Source organism: Oryzias melastigma, linkage group LG8 (genome assembly GCF_002922805.2).
Source record: "Oryzias melastigma strain HK-1 linkage group LG8, ASM292280v2, whole genome shotgun sequence".
Classification (NCBI taxonomy): Eukaryota; Metazoa; Chordata; class Actinopteri; order Beloniformes; family Adrianichthyidae; genus Oryzias; species Oryzias melastigma.
In genome coordinates, this window is record NC_050519.1 from 11,618,214 (window position 1) to 11,641,343 (window position 23,130).

The following is a 23,130-nucleotide window of genomic DNA, read 5'->3' on the forward strand; positions in this document are numbered from 1 at the left end:
ATGTGGCAAAAAAAAAATCAATTTAGCCATAAACTACATGTTTTTTTTAAACATATTTGAAATAAATTGTTCAACATTTCCGCAGTGAGACGAGAATTCTCAGTACAATAGAGAAGCAGCAAAAAGATGAGACTTCCCAGAGACAGCTTTATTTATTCTTTACCACATATGTCACAGACGTACAGGTATGTTAATGTTCTATTGAGTTGTAAAGGTAAAACAGGAGCAGATTAATGGTTAAAACTCCAGAGAAGGGTTTATTTCCTTTAGTTACCATGAGAGAGGACACTGTATTATGTGGATGCTACAGTTTCTGACATTCTGTTTGACTCATAATGCCTAACAGATGATTGAAGTATTTTAATCCTGAAAAAAGAACCAACTGGCAGCTTTAGAACTTAATAAGTGACAAAATGATTTAATCCTAAATAAAACTTTAGACTTTGCTTGTACAATAATTTATTTCTCTGTGGACTCTGCACTTGGTGCCATGAGAAACGAGTCTTTACAGCCACACTGCCATTTCTCTGTTGTTAATCCACAGGGAAAAAAGCATCCTCTGTATTTTAAGAACAGACTGAGTAGGTAATTCTTAAATAACTAGTCCAAAAAAAAAAAAGAAAGGAAACATCATTATTTTTCTGTAAATTCCTTGTGATGTGTCCATGTTGCTTTGCATTGTCCTCCCTGCTGTGTTCAGTAGCTGATGAGGCTTCAGTTCCAAGATCTTTTCCCTAAAAAATGAAGATGGGAAACATCTGAATTTAAATGATTTACACCAAGTTACACTAAAGTTAACCAACATTTACATTTATTGAATTACTTGGAAAAATAGATTCAGTCTCAGTTTGTTGCTGTCAAGAACAAAAACTATTTTCAAGTCACACAGCTCAATCATAATTGGCCTTTTTAAACCATTGGGTAATACTGCCCCCAAGTGGAGGAAACACAACAGTAAATAAATAAATAAATAAATCGGAGACATTGCCGGACATTACCTGTGCTTGTGGCGGTGACGCCGTTTACTGTCCCCTCTATGTCTGTCTCATCTTCAGCATAGCTGGATATTAATGATTTTTGTCTGTCTGTCAAATTCCTGCACAAACATGTTAAATGAGTTATGTTCCCTTTTATAGCTCAGTGCTGACGACCTTTCATTATAAGCAGAAGTATCTTACTTGGGTATTTTTATTTTCACATGGATGTAGTGATCTCCAAAGCCATATCCACTGACGCGAGCGATTCCTTTTCCTGAAAGGCGAATTCTGTGGTCTGACTGGATTCCTGCAGGGATCTGAGGAAGAACAGGAACATTTTTTTCTGTTATAATTTTCTGTAACTGTAGAATATATAGAAACTGCTTTTTTTCTACTCACAGACAAATTAAGAGTTTCATAAAGGCCTTGTGCTCTGGCCGTGCCCCCCAGGATGGCTTGTGCCACAGACACCTGAAGATCAGAGTGGATGTCTGCACCGTCCCTCCTAAATATTGGGCTTTTCTGGACCTGGATTGAAGTGACATTCAAAGAGATTGTATAGTGGGAACTGAACTTTAATGATGGAAATCCAAGTACCACTTGCATTAGCTATTTCAAACTCAATCATGCATGTTTATTCATGAAGAGTACAATCAAAAAAAAAAAAAAAAAAGTGGACGAAAAGAATGCTAACCCGAAATGTGATGAAGATCTCCTTTTTTCCAACCGGCATTCGGACCGTCTGGTTATCCTCCACTCCTAAGATGTACAGATGGAAGAAACTTATCAGATGCTGAGGATGAGTGGCTTCTTTAAGTAAAGAACCAAAATTTACAGTAGATTTTTTTTTTCCAGGAACGTCATCCGGCATCAAAGGCAAAACATGATTGAATGTTTTAAATCAACTTTATTATACATTTTTTACTGAAGTCCTTAACTTCAGAATTTTGTGCTCGTTTACCATTTAAACTTGTGTCTTCTTTTTCAATGGATTGGGTCACTTTTTTGTGTTTATTAGTAACAAAGAAAAAGTATTAAGGTGCATTCACACCAAATGCGATTCGCTCGATAAATTTACTGCTTCCCACCTGCCTGAGCTTGATGTTGCGGCTGTATGTGGGAGGAGCAACCAGCTAATGTTTTAAGGATGATCGCTATAAGGAAATATTTCTATCCATATGTTCTACAAAAAAATCAGTAATCATGTCTCCACTTCTGGGTTTATATGATTATTTATTAGAAGATTTTCTCAGTACAGGGGGCTTCAATGTCACTCCAGTGGGCTGTGTCTGAATGACAGCCGCTTCTGCAGTGTTTCTGTGCCTCTGTGGCTGAGCTTGAAGGCTCAATGTCTCATTTTAACCTGAGGGGGAAAAATAAAAGGGGACCTTTTTCGTTTTTTTTTTTTTTTAATGTTTCGATGGGTCAGCCGGCAGCTTCCGCACTCCGTAGCGGTTCTCTATCTGCCAGCATATTGAGTGAGTGAGTGCCGCTGCGGGAGCGAAAGCCACCTCCAGCAGGTTAAAGATTCAGGACAAAAACGCTCGCTTTGGATTAATATTCTACCACATCAAGTGCACAAAGCTCAGTTCCTGATTGGCAGATGTGATGTGGCGACTTGTCAAACTTCTGATATTTAAATTTTGGCTGTGCTGCCCAATATGTGCCTCGCCGCTCAAATCAAGCTGCTGCCAGACCGCCGTGCTCGTCGCTCAAATCGCGCTGTGGGACTTCAGTTTGCCTCAAGTCACGTCTGCATCATTGACTTAACATTGAAACTGGCCGCCTCCGCTGCACGAATCGTGTTCGGTGTGAATGCACGTTCACAGAGAAATGTTCTGTGACTAGCTACAATGGAGACTGACCTGCAGGCACAGGAACCATCACGGTCTTCCTCTGCTTAGTCTGACCCGTGCCGCGGCAGGAGTTACAGGGAGTAGAAATGACTGAGCCTTTGCCCCCACAGCGACGGCAAGTTGAGCGCATCACAAATGGGCCGGTATTTATAGTTTCCTGTAGAGAAGTAAACAAGTTTGATTAAAAAGAAAAAAAATATAAAAAAACACTGAATGTGCCAGAGTCCTTACCATGCCAGAGCCGTTGCAGTTGTGACAGTGCTGGACCTTGGTGCCTGGCTCATGGCCTTTACCATCACAGCGCTGACAGGTGGTGTCTATGTTGACAGATATTTCCTTGTTAACTCCTTTTGCTGCCTGGGTGAACGTCAGCTCCATGATGTACTATAAAAAAAGAGAATGAGAGGTCGACCGTGCTGTGAAACAACTTTTCTTTCATTATAATCACCATTTATAAACTCATTTACCTCCTGTGGTTGATCAAAGATGGCATTGAAGTCGCCGAAACCCCGACCTCCTGAAAATTCTCCAAAGATTTTGCGGAAGAGCTCCTCCGGGTCTACGTTGGTGGTCTGTCCGCTCCAGTAATGTTGGCCTTGACCAGCTTGACCAGCATCAAAGCCTGTTGAGCCATACACGTCGTACTGCTTCCTCTTTCCTTCATCACTAAGGACCTATGAAAGACAAAGAAAAGTTCTAACAAACAATCTCATGAGGAATGCACGTGTCAATAAGTAAAGGCCAAAGAATAACAACAGCAGACCTCGTAAGCTTCAGCCAGCTGAGCAAACTTTTCTTTAGCTTGTGGGTCATCTTTATTTGTATCAGGATGATACTTTTTGGCCATCTGGGGAGCAACAAAACCACCATCAGCTACTTTTATAACGGTGTGGTTAAACGTCACTGAGACCGTCAAACAGCTTCAGACCTGGTAATAGGCTTTCTTGATCTCCTTCTGGGTTGCTGTGCGAGGAACCCCAAGGATCTGGTAGAAGTCCTGCTTGCTACTAGAGGGGGGGCTTGTGTGGAATAAAAGCGTGGAGACGGCATTTGGCAATTTGACACCTGAAAAGTATCAAGGAGGGCGAGAGAGCAACCATTAGCATTCCGTACAACAGTAGCTACAGTGAGGATGCTGCTGGAAAAGTCAGGAAGGAGCCAATTTGAATAAAAAAAATGTTTTTTAATTTTGCTTTTTTGTTTTAATTTACTTCAGTCATTAATGCTTAGATTTTAACATGCCAGATAACAGACAAATAGTGGTGAAGATTTAGATTACTTTCAGAGTTGTTTATTGCTTTTTTTTAATATATTGTACTTATTTTGTTTATGCTTTTCTTAAATTAGGATTCTGCACCAATTTTGTCAGATTTATAATCCATAGCAAAATGAAAAAAATTATGAAGATGCACCAAAGTTTGAAGTTCTTACATTTTTGATTCAGCAGGAATTTGACACAGGATGTACTTTATTTTGAAAGGAACTTGCATGTGCTGCTGTCAAAGGTAAAAAAGGCTAAATATAGAGAAATTATAACATTGTTAAAAATAAAATCTTATATTTTAAAGCTACATCTTGTAAATAAATAGTTTAATAAAAAAATATAAAATATAAATAAAAAAAAAACAAAAATAAATTGTATTTTTCTAAAAATTGAAGTGAGACTTAGTGGCTCTCGCTGTGACAGTAAAAATTGGTCTAAAATGTATCTTTTCAGTTTTCAAACCCTTGATCTGGATAAAGTATATGACATGGTTTGTATGGAGAAATCAAACATGGCAGATAATTATGTTGAAGTTGTGCAGGACATGTGTGAGAGCAGTCGGATGTGTTGTAGGTGTGACAGGGAAGTTTAAGATTGAGGTGCACCAAAGATCAGCTTTGAGCACCTTTTGGTTTGCACAGGAACCTCTATGGACCAATATGTTTATTATAATTATTATTTTTAGTGGTGTATATGGTGTCACGTCTGATAATAGTTCACCAAATGCTGGTGGAAAACCATTAATCCAGTCTGTCTTTATCTTTGCAGCAGCAGCATCTTTACAAGTTTAAAGTATTTGATCAAGAATTAACTTGTGCAACATTATTTATTAAATCATACAAGCTAAACATTTCAACTCATGTTGGAAAGCCAAATTTTAATATAAAATAAAACATGATTATATTTTGAAATAAAAAGAACATGACAGCTAAATTCTCATAAAGTAAGGGTAGCGAGAAAGTACAAAACTATTGCAAACATCGCTGCAACACCGGCGTTTGAAAACGAGCAGCTAGCTTAGCAAAACAGATTACATCACACATTGATTTAATTTAATTGTTTTAAAAACTCACTAAATAATCCAAAAACATATATTTTTATAAGTACTATTCCAACTCGGTCGACGACTTTAACGACATTAAACAATTTAAGAGAAAAGTCGCACAAAATATAGCTTAGCTAAAGTAGTCCAAGGGAGTTTCAAGGGAGCTAATACTTTTCCTCACCTCTCAATGTCAACGCTTTTTCTGCACCGCCGCAGACGAAGTTCCCTTTACGCCACAACCTTTCGGTCCCAAGAGTAGAAAAACGCCGAATATCTCCATTGTCAGAGGATAAAACTGCACTGGCGATTCTATGGCGTCCGGAGGACACGGCAACTGTGATCCAACGTGTGGAACACCGCACAGTTAAGGACGCCATCATTCCGACCGAGGCCGCTCTCCGGTGTGTACTGCGCATGTCAGGGATGGAGTGGGGGTCACGTGAAGAAAAAAAAAAAAGAAAAGGAATGTAAACTATTGTTGGTTTATCAAATTTGTTTTACTTATTATAAAATGAATAAACTATATATAAAAATGTTTATTTAGAAATAATTAATTAACGAATGACGAGTAGACGTATAGATATGTTTTAAATTACGGGGCAACTCCCGTGGAAGCGGTGCCAAGAATTTTACCAGAAAAAGGAAACTCCGCACCAGCGGGCAACTCCGCGAGACAAACCGAGCATATCCATGAGGGGCCAACCGCCGCTGTCAGCTGAAGCAGCAGCAGCCCTGTAACCAGCTCGACATCCGGAAGGCACGAAAGTCAATTTGAGAGCGGCGCAACATGAATCGATTCAAGACATCCAAATACAAAAACACCACCCCGAAAATCGGCAAGAAAGATGTGAGTAGCGCACGAGCTTATGGGTTAGAAACCAGCCTACCGGCTAACAATAGCATTTAATTAGCTGAGCCACTTTGAGGTTACGCCTGCTGTCTTCAAGGGATGTTGAACTTCCTGCATCTGGATGTCTAAATAAAAGAGGACCAGATTTTGAATCCATATGAATGCAAGTTATCTCAATAACTGAAAGGTATTTGCATTCAGCTAGAGATTGCAGGAAGCTGCTGGCCTTGATAGGATGTTGTGGTTTGGGGAATTATCTTATCGGACCTGTTAGCATTACAGTACTATATAATAAATTAGTTGGATTTTCAGATTTTTTTTTTTTTTGTGACTTTAGATCCATATTATTTAGGTTTCTCACACACAATACTGGGCATGCACAAAGATGTTCATCTCTAGTCAGTGCATGAACAGCAGGTGGTGTTTTGCTCCTGTGAATGTTGAAACCAGCACTTTATATGGCAAGGAAGCCATTCCCATGCTGCAGTCATGTGCTTGTCTGCTGTTGTTGCAAACACTGTGCAAGACTGAACAATGCAACATGAAAGCAAAGCATACCACAGTGACATAATAACTAAAAAAAATAAAAAATCTAGCTTAAGTTAGTGACTTTTTTTGCCACCTCTCCTCACTGTATCCAAGTAGAACATCTAGTATTGCTTAATAATGCATGCACTTTCGCAGGGTGCTTTATGAACTGCTGAGCAAAGAGGATGGGTCTTTAAAAAGCCTTCTGGCCAAAAAAACAAACTTTTTTGCACTCGGAGAGGCCAGCTCAGTAAATTGCTTGAGCTTGTTGTGTGCAGAAGCTGCACATGCCTTGGTAACATTATGCAACAAGTTTGAAGAGTTCTTCACTGTGAAACAGGGAGTCAGTCCTTCCTCTTCCTCTCTTTTGGAGGTGCTCAGACGTGCGTGTGCACTCAGCTAAATCCTTCCTGTTTCATTGTTTTTGTCCTGCTGTTGTTATGCACTCATTAGAATGATTGTTACTTGATTTCGTCTCCATTATTTGTTCTCAAATTTGACCATCTCCCCTGTTATGACGCCCTTATTCTGTTTTATTATTCTCTTAAAATTTAGGAATGGATCAACAATGTCCGCGGTGGTTCCTTTTCCTGCCAGGGGAACCACATCAAAGCAAGCTCCGAGCTGGTGGCTTTTAATACAGAGCAGGCTGGTATGACTAAAAACACAGTTTAACTGCAGTTTTTACTATACTTGGTTGAAGCAAATTGTGTTATTTTTACGTAAAAAATATGAAATTACATACATTACTGTGGGGATTTATAAGCTTTTAATGACTTGTATTTGCAGGTGGAGGCATGCTTGGTTTGACCTCAGTCAGACCTGGTTCTGATGGGCAATGGACGGTCACCCACATTTCTTGCCATTCTGGTAGTGATTTTTTATTGAATTTGGTTTCTTTTTTTGTTTTTGCACACTAATGTAATGCATGCATTTGAAGAGTAGCATCCTATAATTTCATTTTTTTCTTCTTTTGACAAAAAACGGAAAAACCTACATTTTTATAGACAAGTAAATCAGATTTAATGTGTCATTAATTTGCAATGAAATCCAACTATTTGTGGGCAGTTTTTAATGCAGTTTATAACTCATTTAATACACTGATATGCTGCTTTTTTCTCTTCTCTGTCAGATCTTGTGACTGATATGGACTTCAGTCCTTTTGACGAATATGTCCTGGCAACCTGCTCCGGAGATGAAACGGTGAGCAAATTCATCAAGTATTTTTTCTGTCTTTGTCCAGTCATTTGTTTGTCCCTTTCGTTTTTTGTCAGTCTTAGCTTGGTTGTACTATCTAACAACTTTGTATTGATCTGCAAAGGACTTAAAGACCCATTGATGAAAATAGTAAATTTTTACTATGTTTTTTGTGACATTTTTCTCATGCTGGAGGACATATATGAAGAAAAATAAGTTTAAAGTTGCATTTCTGAGTATTATTTATTCAAATTATTTTGAATCAGGAGCAGATGAAAAATTGCAGTTGGAAGAACTCTTTTTGTAGCAGTGATATAGGTCCTACAGTTGACAAGCCACAATCTATGTCCTAGAAAACAAAGTTTTTTGACTGAAAATGCTGTAATCATAAATGAAAGACCACCAGGAATGTTTTAAAGCACAAGTTAGGGGCCAGGGGCTGGATCCGGCCCGCCAGGCAAACATAGTCGGCTCTCAGGTAATTCTAATTTATTGTTATTAATGGCCCAATGTTATCTTGCTTCTAAGTTTTATAATTTGACAAAATATATTTTTACGGAGGGAAAATATTATTTAAGGTTTAAGTTAATTATGTTAAAAAGTTACGGTTATAAAGTTTTAAAAATATTGGTCTTCTGCTAGTTTTTTGGACAAATTTGGCATTTACTAAGATAATTTAGTCCATTTTGGAGTTTAGCTAATATTTCAGCTACTGTACATGCTAGCTGTTTTGGCTAATTTAGGCTTTTTTCTGTTTCTTTGACTATTTTGGAGTTTAGCTAATATTTCAGCTACGTGCTATCTATTTTGGCTAATTTATGCTTTTAAAAAAGTTTTTTAGGCTGTTATGAAGTTAGACTAATATTTACACGCAAGCTTTTTTGAGTAATTTATTATTTTTTTCAGTTTTAGGCTATTTTGGAGTTTAGCTAATATTTTAGCTGGCTGCTTCAGCAGTTTTATCAATTTCAGCATCTTCAACTATTAGCACTAGCATCTTCAATGGCCACATTCAGCCTAAAGCATTCACACTAGCATTATCACAGGTAATGATATATATCTTGTTCACAATTATGTTAAAAAGTTACGGTTTTAAAGTTTTAATAATTTAGTTTTAGAGTGTTCAATAAATGTTTATTCTGTTTGACCCGCGACCTAAGATGCGATTTTGCCCCCTGTGCGATTGAGTTTGACACCCCTGTTTTAAAGAATAGATCCAAAGATTATCAGAGTGAGGTTTTAATTTTAATCAATTTTTTTCTTTTTTAGCTAAAAAGTTACACTTTGGAGGATTTGAAATAAAAACTGTCCTACTTTTTCCTCGTTCCATATCCAGGTGAAGCTCTGGTACTTGTGTGATCCGGAGCAGCAGCAGCCAAGCGATCCGATGCTGACTCTACATCCGGGTCAGGGGAGGCTGGAGCTGCTACAGTTTCATCCCACCAGCTCTGGCCTTCTGGCTGTCGGCACCACAAAGTCTGCTCTGATTTGGGACACCAACCGAAAAGATGCACCGCTAGCAGGTAAAAGCAGCTGAGAGTAGAAACTACACTTTTTTTTTTTTTTTTTGTTTTTGAGGGGGAAAAGTTTGATTTAAAACAAAAATGACCAAAATATGTCTTATTCATTGTCTTTAAATGTAACATTTCAGTCTTTGTCTATTAATCGTCACGTTGCCATGTTTTGTCATGTGTGACATAATTACACTACGTAGTGTCCAGTTGCTGTTTTTGTCTTTTATTTTTTGAGAATGCCTGATTGACACTGCCTACGTTTTACAGCCCTGTGGCTCTGTCTAAGTTCTGGAGCAGAAGAGGTAAAGTTTTGGTTTAAAGTCCTGCTCCCAGTCTCTCTGGACTGGCCTCAGGATGTAGTCTCTATCCTCTGGCCTCACCTTACCCCCCTCCACCACCCCCTCCACCACCATTCCATGACAGCTCCCCTGGCTGCTGCTGCTCACTGCTGACCCAGCCTTTCATCAGGTTACCCCACACTTTCAATCACCTTTACTCGAGGAGTAAGATCCAGAGGGTGAACATGTTTTTTTTTTACTGTTTGGGTTCTTGTTTTATCATCATCTGTCTTATCAAGAACACCTTGTTTTTTCATCTGTTTGGTGTCACGATGAGTTATGTAATGCACACAAGCTGAGTTCATCTACGAAAAAAAGGTCTTTTGTGTGTCCTTCTCATGATGACCTGCATAACTGGCAGTTTATCCTCTGACATAAACCTCTGATCTTTTCTGCATTCTTTACGCTTGATTCATGGCTTCACCTCTTTCCTGTCACTGACTTGTCATGACTGATGTGTTTTTGTTGTCTCGTTTACATATGTGTTCATTGTGACTTCCTCTTTATTTCCTCAAACTTATTCATATTTCTTCTGCTTTGTTTTTTTTTTTCCTCTAATTTAATAGTCAAAGTTGAACAAAGAGTTGTTTAAAGCTCTTACTGATCAGCTGTTTGTCTGAAGCTTTGGAGCAGCATGGAGACCAGATGCAGAGTCTGAGCTGGAAACGGGATGGATCCCTGCTGGCATCCTCCTGCAAGGTGAGGACGGACTCATCGGCCACATAGATAGTACAAGGATCTTGCCTCTCCTCTTAAGGCTGTAAGAAGTAGCGACTATGACAAGGATTTTTATTATATAACCAAATATCTTGTTATCAGGCTGTTATAAGTCTAACACCTGGTTCACGTAGGACGTGGAAGCGCAATATCCACTTATCCTCCAGTTCACACCAGACACGTATTTTTCCGCGATGGTCGACAGACGCAGATACAAAAATATGATCACATTTGTCAATAACGGTATTTTATTGTGAAAATTTGATTATGTTTTGAAAATTGACCAGATTTTCTTTTGTGGCGTAAATTCCTGCCAGAATTGAGACGCATCTCTCATGGCTCGCGCAAAAAATAGACGCCGATAGATGAGCCAGCTGCAGAGGACCGCGCCATTTTGCAACTGGTGTGAACTACACCGTTTGTTAACAAGGGCGGTGAATAGTAGCGGCCTCCGTTCGGCAGGGCTTCCGCATCTGATGTGAACCAGATGTAACTAGTAATCTCTAAAGTACAACTAGTTAATTAGTGACATCCAAAAATGTGAACTAGTGTTTAAAAATGTGGACTAGTTTACTAGTGGACTCTATTTGTGCTTACTAGTTAAATAGTGGCCATCTGAAGAGACCACTAGTTAACTAGTTACACTTAAATTTTCTACATGTTCACTAGTAAGACTCCTATGACATTCACTAGTAAACTAGTGTGACCAAAATCTAGTACTGGTTTACTATTGACACTCAAAAATGTTAACTAGTTGTACTTTACTAGTTAGGCTTAAAACAGCCTGATATCAAGGATATTAATGTCAAAGATATTGTTTGTATATCTGCGATCTGTTGCAGAAAATTATTATTTGAGGATTGCTGATTTGCGATCTTTAGAAATCTAGTAGAGTGTTGTAAAAATACACTTTATTCAGTGTAGTTATTACTCTAAAATGAAGAATATTAAGTTCATAAACTAAACAAACCTAACAGGAAGTTAATGAAACTTCAGAGTAAAGTCAAGGTTTTTATTTTCAAAGTAAAGCTATCGAATGTTTTTGCAGTGGCATTGGTAAAAATAGAGACTGAAGTTCAGTTTGCGTAATGAAATAAATTCTGAAAAGAATTATAAATATATCAAAAAATAATAACAGTTTTTGAATAAAAATATGATTAAGGGTATTACAAAACTCTGTTGGTTAATTCCCTTTGAAGAGGAAAAAAAGTCAGTTTCTAAAACATTTTTTGGGAAATGCTGTTGTTCATTTACTATCTTATCATCTACTGGAAATATAGTCAGCAAAACTTTAATGGAAAAACAGTGGAGAACATTTTCAGGATTTGTAGTTTACAGCTGAACTTAACTAGGAAGTGATAAATACTATTTCTTTCTTTCTAAATTGTGTTTTTATCTATGTTTTGTTGATTCTGATCTCCTTTTCAAGATAAAAGATGGTGTTTGAATACAAATTTTTTACATTTCAATTCATCTCGTTGAAAGACGTATTTAGATTAATTAGCAATAATTGTGTTCTGATGTTTTTAAATTTTAAATTTTTTAAATCTCAACCCTTAAATTAAAATCTCCATTCTGTTTTTTATAAAACAAGATGGTCTGATTCCTGTAGTTGCAGTTTGTAGCCTCTAGGTGCTGCTACTTCCCTACAGTCAGAGCTGTATTCCTGATTATTGCAGTTCTGTGTTTACATATGGAGTTTATTTTCCTCAAATGCCAACAAGAGTGATCATGATTATTTATTAGCAGCTTTTGCAGAAGCAAAAAATGGTTGAACTTGGCACGCTCTTTAATATAACATTTAATTGCCAGTTTTAGCATTGTAATACTGATGCCAAAGACAGTAAATGAGGGCCTGTGGAGATTTCCCTCATCAGATTGGAAACTGTTGGCAAGGATGCCACTAATAACGGCAACAGGCTGCGTGTGAAAGCTTAATCTGCCATGGCTTGAAATTAAAATCAGCCCCCTTAACCCCTCCTCCCAGCATGCATCTCTTTATGGCCCCATCAAGCCCACTGGTGGACCCACTAGCTGACAACCAGGACTCATTTCACGCATGCAGTGATTGTGCGAAAGGAAGACACAAAGAGGGAATTCACAGACGAGATCTTTGCAGGCTGCTGTTATTATTGCAGATGTAGGAGGAGAACGAAAGCAAGCTGCTGGACGGGAAGAGAATCGTTCTGTGTTTCCCTCCTCTGAAAGTACACGATGACTGATGTAAATTTGAGGCACGAGGAGCTTAGCAACCCCATAACCTTTGACTCCCAAACGCACCCCATGCACCTACTTAATAGGTATGATTGTTGTTCCTGTCCTCCTTGTTTGTCTTAACTTTGACAAGGGACAAATTGCTGCGCCTGTCACAGGCTTTCATCACGGATTTTCCGAATCGGGACACTCTTGACAGGATAATCGTCCTCAATGTTGCTACCAAGCCTCCTGTTTGAAAGAACAAGACAGCTGGGAGGAAGAGTGTGTTTTGGTGGGGTCGAAGGGGGGCCTCTGAGGTTCCAGCCCTGTTGGGCTGTGGTGTCATTTCACCAAAAAAAAGGCCCCTTTCAAATCCAAGTTATTAAAGCAAATAGAGCCTACCGACATGTGGGTCCAATTCCTAGCCCTCCTATAGGGTAAACTTGAGGGCACAGTTGGGGGAGGATGAAGGGGAGACCACCTCTTCTGACGGAGATCCTGACAGGTTTCATTTGAACCTAAAGAGAAGTGTATTTATTACAGTCTTTCAAGGAGAAAGGCAGCATTCATTAAGAAAAGCCTGCATCTATCTAAATAATCCCAGCCAGCAAGTTTAAGTGGGCCCCTTATGGTATAAAATGGGGCATAAAATGTGGGCCCCGATTGGGTTTGTCTGCAGTTTCCTTGGTGGCCCCACATGTTCTTGCCCACATTGTCTTAAGTAGGGACTCAATGGGTTAGCTCGCTACGCTAGCCAGCCGGCCGGTGGACAGCATAGCGTGCTAGTGAGCTCTTCTTTTGCAAGCTATCGAGCCCTGCTGTACCATGCTAGCGAGTTCCACTGCAGTAGGCTAGCGAGCTCCACTGTAGCATGCTATCGAGCTCAGCTGTAGCGAGCTAGTGAGCTCCTCTGTAGCTAGCTAGCGAGCTCTGCTGTACCATGGTAGCTAGCTCCTCTGTATTGAGCTAGCTAGCTCCTCTGTAACTGGCTAGCAAGCTCCCATGCATTGAGCTAGCAAGCTTCCCTGTAGCGAGCTCCACTGTCCATCAGGCGGCTGACTAGCATAGCTAGCTTACCAACTGTGTCTCCACTTAAGCCAATGTGGGCAAATACAGGTGGGACCACCACAGAAACTATGGCAAACCCATTTGGGGCCCTTACTTTCTGCCCACTTTTGTCCCATATGGGGTCCACTTGGCTTTGCTGGCTTTGATTCGTTTTTTTATATCAGAAATGAATTGCTGGAGTCCACAGTTTACTTTTGTACTTGAAAAGTTCATATATTAACGTAGCCCTTTGGGAACTGCATTTCTCATCGTAACTGATGAAGATTCTGATGCTTCCCACCGTCCATCACCACAGGTCGTGATGCTAGTAACCATGGGAGACTCGGCGCAGCCGTCTGGCAGCGCATTTGTGTTTGATGAGCGAAGATTCCCAGCATCTCTGTGTGTTTGCGCTCATGTGAAAGTTGTGTGTGCAGCCGACCTGCGGTGGAAACTTATGAACGAGCAGCTTGAGAATGAGGCTCCACCTCTTTGATTAAACAGCTGCCACCTCCTCGCACACGCAAAGGTACACACAGTGCGGGCCCTCCCATCTGTGCGTTTATGAGCCTAGATGATGTGGATCTCTATATTTTGTGATGGTCATCGCCTCAAGGGTGTGTGTTTTCCTTGTCTGAGTTTATGGTTGCACATCTGGAGCTGAACAGCCTCTGATTTGTGTGTTTGAACAGCCAGATAGTATCCCCGCTCGTGCTGTTTGCACTATAAAAGGAGATGAATTGGCTTTAATTGGGAGGATGCTTGATTATATGTGTGTAGGTTGCCCCTATCTTTGTTTTTAGAGATGTTGTAGTCCATTCACGGGCAAAATTTGTTGCGTTTTTAGGAAAATTAATATACTGTTTTACGATTTAATTTAGACAAAAATGGGAATTTTCATCCCCTCAATAGTCTGGATTGATTCTCTGCCCCCAAAAATCCTGGATGAACATTGAAAAATCAAAAAAAGTTTGTGGTGTTGTCTTTTTTTAAACAGGTGGATTCTTATCCAAAGGTGGGGGAGGAGTTGTGTGCCTGTGGTGTTCTCTGAGCCTTTGGCTTAGTCACAGGTCACGGAGGTGCGCAGACATGTCTGTGGAGCATCACAGTCGTGGGTGGGCCACGCTCACATGCCGACAAGATGGACAACCGAGGAGAAACAGCAGCATTAGTCAAAACCCTTGTTTGCTATTCCAGTCAAAAACAGCAAATAGATGCTTTCTTTGACTTCTACTAGAGCTGCAAAAAAAGCAACATTTTTGATCATCTTTATTGTGGGAGGAAACCTCTCAAAAGCAGATGTTGGTGCTGATGTTCATTGACGTTTGATGTATTTTTGTAAGCGTTACTGTCCTCGGCGGTCTCCTGAATCACTTCGGCATGTGTTTATTGAGAGTGTGTATGATTTAGCCAATGTGATTATAAGTATTAGCTGCTCCGTTTCATGCGGCTCTGTGATCCCAGTCACACAGCAGTATTGAGTGACATGGCTGCAGACACAAATGTCCTGCACAGCCTGATCTCATTAGACCCCATTTCCTTCCAATCATACAAGAGTCTCTCTGATTGGCTGCTTTGATTGATGCCGACTGTGTATTTTGGCTGGCCGGGGTCAAGGCGCACGAGGCCGTGGAGCGGTTACTGGTTTGCATTTGCTGACGATGAGTCAGAAAGATGTGACTGATAAATGAGTGAAGTTATTTTACATTTGATCTGGGGTAGATGGAATCTCACTTTATTTGAATACTTTCAAGATGTAGCTTTAAAATCGGAGGTGCCCCTTAAATTTGTATGAAATTATTCAGTTAGTTAGATGCCTGTAGGATAATTAAAGACATTTGGAAATCTTTTGCAGGTTAAATCTCTTGTTTGTCAGTAATTCTTACATTCTAGATCTTTATAACACTCAACAGCCACTTTATTAGGTACACCTTGCAAGTACCGGGTTGCCTTCGGGACTGCCTTAATTCTTTGTGCCATAGATTCAACAAGGTACTGGAAATATTTCTCAGAGAGTTTGGTCCATTTTGACACGATAGCATCACTCAGTTGTTGCAGATTTGTTGGCTGTACCCATGATGCCAATCTCCTGTTCCACCACATCCCAAATGTGCTCCATTGAGATCTGGTGACTTTGGAGAACTTGAGTCCAGTTAACTCATTCTCATGTTCAAGAAACCAGTCTAAGATGATTCCAGCTTTTGTCAGAATTTACTGAGTCGGACACCCAAGGAGGAGCACACTGAGGGCTAGATATGTACAGTTTATTATGCTCAAGGTGGTGTGGAAAAAGTAGACTTTGGGGGTGTTGATATGGAGATGGAGGGCAGTGAAGAATCTTGTTAAATCCAGGTTAGGGTCATACACATGGGGTCCAATCCAGAAATGCAACACACCAGGGGAGCAGACTTGAATCCAAAATCCAGGGCCAGAAAAAGGGTCAAAACCAGCAGGACAGAAGAAGAAGGCTTGAGCAGACTTGAGGGAGCTCAAGCAGACTCAAGGGAGCTTGAGCAGACCTGAACCTTGGCAGAAAGCACAACGAACTGGCAAGGAGGATGAGGAGGAGAGAAACTTAAGTAGTCCAGAGCTCATCTGTGTGGAATCAGGAAACAGGAGTGAGCAGGAACAGGAAGCCCAGAGGGAAAAAACCCCACAGATCCTGACAGCTTTATGACATTGTTACGTCCTGCTGCTACTGCTGGACATTTTTCCATCCAGTTCTTCTGCTCACCTGGCAGGTTTGGCCAATGTGCCTTAATCAGCATCCAGTGGCTGCTTAAGGCAGAGGAGGCCACACCAAGGCAGGCAGGGAGCAGAGCTGCAGGCTGAGGAGCTGGTTTGTTTCATTCTATTTAGTTTAGGGTTAGACCTTGGTAGTCTTAGTTTGCGGGCTTTGTTTATTTAATTTTTTTTAGGTAGTTTTGGTAATGCAGCCCTTAGCAGGGAGCTGCTGACTCCGACGGTTGGTCAACATTCTCCCTGACTTATTTCCTGTTTGGCCAAAGTTCCAACTCCCTTTTGACTTGTCTTTTTGAACCAGCACACTTATTATTTCATTTTTGTTCTCTTATTTCTGGAAAAAGAATTTCCTTTATTTAATAAACTTTGTAACTTTTTTTATTGATGTCCAGTTTTTGTTATTGTGCCCTTCTGTGGTTTTCCCCCTGGACCCGAGCCGGGTTTGCCCATAGAGGACGTAACAGACATGGTGTGTTATCCTGCTGCATCAGAAGATGATACACTGAGGTCATAAAGGGATGGACATGATCAGCAACACTACTCAAGTAGGCTGTGGTGTTGTAACCATCCTCAATTGGTACTAAAGGGCCCAAAGTGTACCAAGAAAATATTCCCCATACCAACACACCACCACCACCAGCCTGAACCTTTGATACAAGCCAGACCTCGGTTATATCTAATAGTTATTTGAGTTACTGATGCCTTTGCATCACCTAGAACCAGTGTAGCCATTCTCCTCTGACCTCTTGCATCAACAAGTTAACTGAATATTGTCTGTTTTTTTGACCATTCTCTATAAACCCTAGACATGGTGGGGAAAATCCCAAGAGATCAACAGTTTCTGAAATACTCAGACCAGCCCAATCATGCCACGTTCAAAGTCACTTCAATCACCTTTCTTTGCCCTTCTGATGCTTGTTTTGAACTGCAGTAGATCTTGACCATGGTTTTATAGGAATTTTATTTTATTTTTTAAAATTCACTCTTTATTTTTTCGGCCCAGGTCTCCCTTTAAAAATAGATCTAATCTCCATGCCCTATATCAGGGATAGGCAACTCCAGGCCTCGAGGGCCGTAGTGTCTGGATGATTTCTAGATATCCAAGCCGTACTCATGACTAATTCATTGGTTCAGGTGTGTCCAGCCAATTAGAACATGCCAGAGCAGGCGGGGTATGTTGAAAAACATGCAGGAATGCGGCCCTCGAGGCCTGGAGTTGCCTATCCCTGCTCTATTTACTGAGTAGTGAATTACTTCCCTACCCAGTACACATTGCACTATATATTAAGTTTGCCATTTTGTAATGCTGTCTGAATCTAGAATTCAAAATTAGGTGCCAAAGAAATTTCCCAGAAGTCTCTACAAAAAACAGTGTCCATCGATGCTCACTAGATTGGCCCATATAGACCACAATGCATTGCATTTGAATGATTTTTCATGTTAAAAGAAGTATTTTAATTTATTATTTTTTATAAATCATGCAAGTTTTCATCATCAGAGCACAGTGGATTCAAATAGTCATCGTAAAATGTTTGTATTTATTAGGTTTTTGCTTCAAGAAATCTGTGACGCCATATTTGCCTTAAAAAAAGAAAAAAAAAACTTGATCATGGTGTTTGAATTCCTTTTAAAATCCAAGGCACTAAATAGTTCTGTACCATATAGTGTTTTAGTAGTTAGGGATTAAAGAAGGAATTTTAAACATTGGACTAAAGGCATCACCCCAAAGTGATCCTAGTTACATTTTTTTTAAGATTGTATGATAAATATAAAAAAGGTAAATAAAGGTGCATAATTGAAAATTCTTCTAAAAATGTTTCCTTTCTGATGCTTTGCTAGGACAAGATGTTGCGGGTTTTTGATCCTCGTGCCCAGCTGACACCTGTGCAGGTAAGTCCTCCTTTATTAATATCAACTTTGAACATAAAAAATGATCCAAACTGCTGTGAGAATGAGGTGATATTTTTGTTTTCATGGTTTGGGCCAATCAGAAAAAGCCAAGCAGCTGTCATTGAGCTGTTTTATGTATTTATATGAAACCAGCTGATGTCTAATATGAGACATTTATGGTTATATTGATGGATTGACACACTTTTAATGAATAAAGAGTAGTTAAAACCTTAAAATTAACAAAGTAAAAGCAATATTTAGTTTTTAATTCATTTGAACAATTTAAATAAGCTTGACATTTTATTTTCCCACCTTTTTTATTATTCGTCAATAAAAAGGATAAAATCTTTAAACTGTACATCAAATTGATATGATAAATACACGTCCTTGACCACTCTTGCGGTTTGATGTGAGCTCATTTTTTTTTCCACGCTGTATGTAGTAAACATGTTGACAGTAACCCTGAAAGTTCACCGCTGGCCACTCCGGGTGACTCATCACGTATTGATTTATGAACGTGCTGCTCTCTACTCTCCACTTCCCACGGTACCCATCCCACACTAATCTGCTGTGAACTCCTCCACTCACACCACTTTTTTTTTTTTTTTGCCCTTAGTGCAGGTCTCTCACCAATGACCCGCTCTGAGCTTCTAGGGCTGCATCTGCAGCAATGAGGAAGTGGAGTGGTTGGGCATTAGTTTGTTTGAGGGAAGATGAAGGAGGGGCACAGAGGGTGCCATGAGAGGCTGCTTCTCTTGAGAGCAAATATTCTCACACATTGCAGTGGCAGACCTCCCAGGGTGCTTTAATTACTGGGATGCTCATGGCCTCTCTGGTTTGTAAATATGAGGAATCCTGCAAAAACACTGCATGCCACAGAGGAATGAATATCCCATGGCTGAAATAGCTGGAAGGCACCTCAGCTGGTACAGCAGGGAAATTGAGCACTTTTAAATGTGCCTTATGGGCGTGTGCATGTTTTGTCCTTTTGCATCTACAGTAAAAGTGCAACCATGAGTTCCTAATACAGTTTAAACATGTTTCATCGTTAGGATCATTAGTTATAAATTAAAGATCCACTCTGATCATCTTTTGAGCAATTTTTAAAACCATTCCTAGTGATATTTTAAATATGATTTTGCCATTTGTTGCCATAATAGAATAAAAGTAGGATTAAATCACTCAGAATTTTCTTAAAGTATCCCCTTAAAGTATGTTAAAAACACTCAAAAAAACAAGTGGATCTTTATCATTAAAGTACTTTTATCGTTAACAATTACTTTGGAAGTCAATGTATTTCAGTCAATAAAACTACTTCTCTTTCATGCTTTTATTTTGGAGACAGGACAATGACATCAACAAGTAGAGCTATAAAATGAGGTCAATCCAACTGTGTTTGAAGTTCCGTCTCCACTGGTTTGGGTTGTACGGATTTATGGTATCTTGACATTATTAGGTGGATTACAATGTAATTTGATATAAAGTACAAACTAAAAAACATGTTGTCCCAGTTTTATAGCAATGTTGAAATAAAATGGATGCGGTAGGGCAGTTGTTTTTACAAAAATAGGGTTTATTGCACAAAAAGGGGGTTCTGAATCCTCAAGCACCTCCAAGATACCTCCATTCTTGCTCTTTTCTGCATCTCGACTAATCAGCTGAATTTTTCTTAACACACATTGAAACATACAGAGGGCCACTCATCAAACGTTCTGACAATTACATGACTATATCAACTAATGGAGATTTCTGGATGTAAGCAGCTCCCCCTAGTTTATATTTGCATTTTTTGCAAATGCATTTTTGCATTTTTTTTCTTTCCTTTTTCCTGAATATGAATGAATGTTGAATTAAAAACCTTAAGTTGCCACTTGTTGGAAAGCAAACAAATGATGGATTTTTGTTTTGTTAGTACCATGTTAAAATACTGCTGCAGCCTGTTTGTTTTGCATGAACATGCTCAAAATATAAATGCAAATATTCCTCTTCCTGCAGCACGTTCACAGAACCTTTACCAAGAATATGTCCTTTTCAAATGGGACTGCATGTAAACTGCCTAAGTACATTTCCCAAAAAGACTCATTATAACCAATATGAAGACGTCTGTAATGTGTATGTTTACAAAAACTGCTTTAGGGTGCTGGGCCACCTACAAATATGGACACTTTTTTAGTCTCCAGGGTTCTCTCTTTGCCTTCTCCTCCATCTGTCTAATAAATGCCTTGTTGCCTTGGAGAGCATCAAGCTGTGCAACTGCAGTGACCCGTCTGTACTCCCGAGCCCAGCACATGACTTTTACACCTCAAACCTCGCTGAGCCCAGCCACAGATCAAAGTTATTAAAGGGCTGTGTTGGCATTTGGTTTGGCGCTCTTTTCCTCTGTAATGCACAAGGTCCGGCTTCGAGAGGCTTTGGTTTAGAGGCCTCTGAGCGGGCAGAGCCGCCCCGACAGCTTCAGATGTGCAGCTGTCTTTCTGTGGCCTGATGACATCCCAGCAACTCTTCCCTGCAGCTCTGTCTTCTTCACAGCAGGTGGATGGTAAACCCTTAAAGTCCCAGTCCGATCAGCTTTATATCTAAAGTGTTCCTGGTCGTCTGTTGGTTATGAAAAAATGCAGTTTTTAGCCAGAATTATGAAAAACCTGTAGCTTTTTAGGAGATAGTTTCTGCAAAGTGGCATGAGTTTATTAGGAATCCGTCTCAGAGTTGTCGAGGGGACAGTTAGTTTGGAGCAAACCTTATCGTAATTTTGGCAAAATATTATATTATCTTAAATAGTTTTAAATAATTTTACAGAAAAAGATCTTAAATTATATCTAAAGAAAATTAAAAATATGTAATGGGAAATTAACAAAAACAATTAGACTATTAACTTCTGATTGAGCCGACTCAGCACTTTCTTTTGCTTTTTTCTTTATTGACTATCTCTGTTTTATACTTTTCATTGTTTTTTTTCTGTGTCTGTAATGTCTCAAGTATTGTACTAAATATTGTACAAGCATTGTGTTTGAATAAAAAAAATGTTAGTTTGGAGCAACCCCTCCCCCACTTCCCATCCCCCATATGTTTAGTTAGCTTAAGTATCTTGTGACCTACCCTTTGTAGTTTTTTTTTGTCACAACTACAAGCTTTTTACAAACAGCATGAATAAGAAATACTCAGAAATGCAATTTTAGGCATCATCAGAAAAATGCCACAAGAGCATGTTAAAACTTTTCATTTTAGTGGGTCTTTGCAAACACCACAAAGCTGAATATTACACAGCATTGCATTAGTGGTTTGGAAAGCCCCAAAAATCTTATATTTTCACCTCTTTGTATTTGATTTCTGCCCTAGATCTAATCAGAAAGGTCGGTGTAGCCCAAAAAATAAACAGATGGGGTCAAAGAAACATATAATTATCTAATTTTGAGGCTTATTTAGTCAACGATAATGCACTTCTTGGGGTTTTAGAATAACAAAAACTCGCTTTGTGTCGTATTTCAGAAAAATCCTAGAAAATAGTTGCTGGGTCCCCAGCTTGGCATGCTAAGGTGACAAAACACACTAAAAGTTTTTAGACTTTTTTTCCTTGTGAGTATAAAATGTGCACGCTGTAAGAATGGTAAAGCGGTGAGTCATCAAGTTCTAAACATAAACTTAACTGATTTTTTTCTTTTCTTCCTTTTTCTTTGCTATTCTTGGTTGTGCACTCCCCAGCCTAACATCCTTTAGGCCTCCACCCTGACTGCTCCGACTCAAACTGCCTTGAAGGGAGCTGCTTCTAATGGGACACGTGCCGTTTTGCGGGCATCTGAGTCTCCTCTCTTGCCCCCCGCCCCTTGCATCTTTGGATCCGTGTAGCGTATATTTGCTGAGTGTGCGGTTCTGTAAGTGTGCTCGTGTGCGAGTATACCATATGTGTTTTAAATTACAGTGCTGAAAATACCCCTCATAGTTTGTGACCACTATCGGCCGGAGAGCTGTCGATCTGCAGTCCCTGGAAAAGCAGAGAGTCAGGGAAAAAAAGGAATAGATTGCTGGACTCTGGGCCAGATCCTCTTTTTCAGCTGGAGCTTCTGCTGCTCTGGGTGAAATTAGAGAGGACCACTGGCGGGAATGGGTTTGGGCTCGATGAGGTAGAGCCAGCAAAAGCGCGGCGGTTTGAGTTCTGTACCATCTTTTAAACCATGACAGAAATTACAGCCTCAGCCCCCTGGTAGGTGTGTGTCTCCAGTCTCAATCATCCTAAACTGCATTTGTATCTTTATCCCTAAGTATATCTTTGAAATAATCTGTTTTTTGGGGGAGTTGGGAATGTTAATACTCAGGTTTCTCTTTACAGGGAGAATAAACTACTAGCAGGCATTGGGAGCTGGGGTTTTAGTGTGGACTCTGGCACAAAGCACAATGAGAGTCTTTGCTGCAGACCAGTTCTGTTTGTACCACAGATTCCAACAGGAGAAGCATTCAGAAAGATGAGATACATTTTATTTTGATGCCCCTGTCATTCTCTGGTGGAAACAGAAATAAAGACGAAACAAAAAGATAGATTTATGACAAGTTCATGGCTACATAGTTTGCTCATTTTGTTGAGTTTAATGTAGCAGAAGTCAAATCTTCTGTAGCTGAAAGTGTGTATTTGTGTCCTTTACTAAAAATGGAGGACACATTAAAAAAAAAATTAAGATTAGCATTGCATTTCTGAGTATTTTTTTATTCAAATCCTTGTAAATCAGGAGTAGACAAAAAAGGCTGTTGAAAAAAGCTTGTAGCAGTGATGTTGAAGCTACAATCGGCAGGAAAATCCATTCTGATGCATCTTCTTGCAGACCACTAGACTCATGTCATCTTCGTTTTCCTCGTCAGAGCTGGCGGATTCTGTACTGCTGGATATTTCAGATTGTTCACCATTTTTGCTGCACCATTAATGTTAAGTTTGAGTTTTAAGGCGCCTATACGATTAAAAAAAAACAACTTTTTGAGCTTT

General features: G+C 39.6%; 2 protein-coding genes across 2 annotated transcripts in view; one reads left to right on the top strand and one right to left on the bottom strand.

Moving 5' to 3' along the window:
- Positions 1-127: 127 nt before the first annotated feature.
- dnaja3a (DnaJ heat shock protein family (Hsp40) member A3a) lies at positions 128-5,709 on the bottom strand. Its single transcript, XM_024271878.2, has 11 exons — positions 5,324-5,709; positions 3,762-3,898; positions 3,597-3,680; positions 3,301-3,507; positions 3,065-3,217; positions 2,843-2,990; positions 1,672-1,736; positions 1,377-1,505; positions 1,179-1,294; positions 999-1,096; positions 128-734 (listed from the first exon to the last, which is right to left on the bottom strand). Exons 1-11 carry the CDS (start codon positions 5,556-5,558, stop codon positions 715-717), a joined length of 1,392 nt encoding a protein of 463 aa, XP_024127646.1. The 5' UTR covers positions 5,559-5,709; the 3' UTR covers positions 128-714.
- Positions 5,710-5,794: 85 nt separating this feature from the next.
- The window catches only part of coro7 (coronin 7), an 85,092-nt gene continuing 67,756 nt past the window's right edge, over positions 5,795-23,130 (top strand). Inside the window, exons 1-7 of the mRNA XM_024271485.2 lie at positions 5,795-5,989; positions 7,076-7,172; positions 7,310-7,390; positions 7,653-7,723; positions 9,054-9,240; positions 10,192-10,268; positions 18,111-18,161. Coding sequence (XP_024127253.1) covers positions 5,930-5,989; positions 7,076-7,172; positions 7,310-7,390; positions 7,653-7,723; positions 9,054-9,240; positions 10,192-10,268; positions 18,111-18,161 — 624 coding nt within the window. The 5' untranslated portion in view covers positions 5,795-5,929. The remainder of the gene's footprint in view (positions 5,990-7,075; positions 7,173-7,309; positions 7,391-7,652; positions 7,724-9,053; positions 9,241-10,191; positions 10,269-18,110; positions 18,162-23,130) is intronic.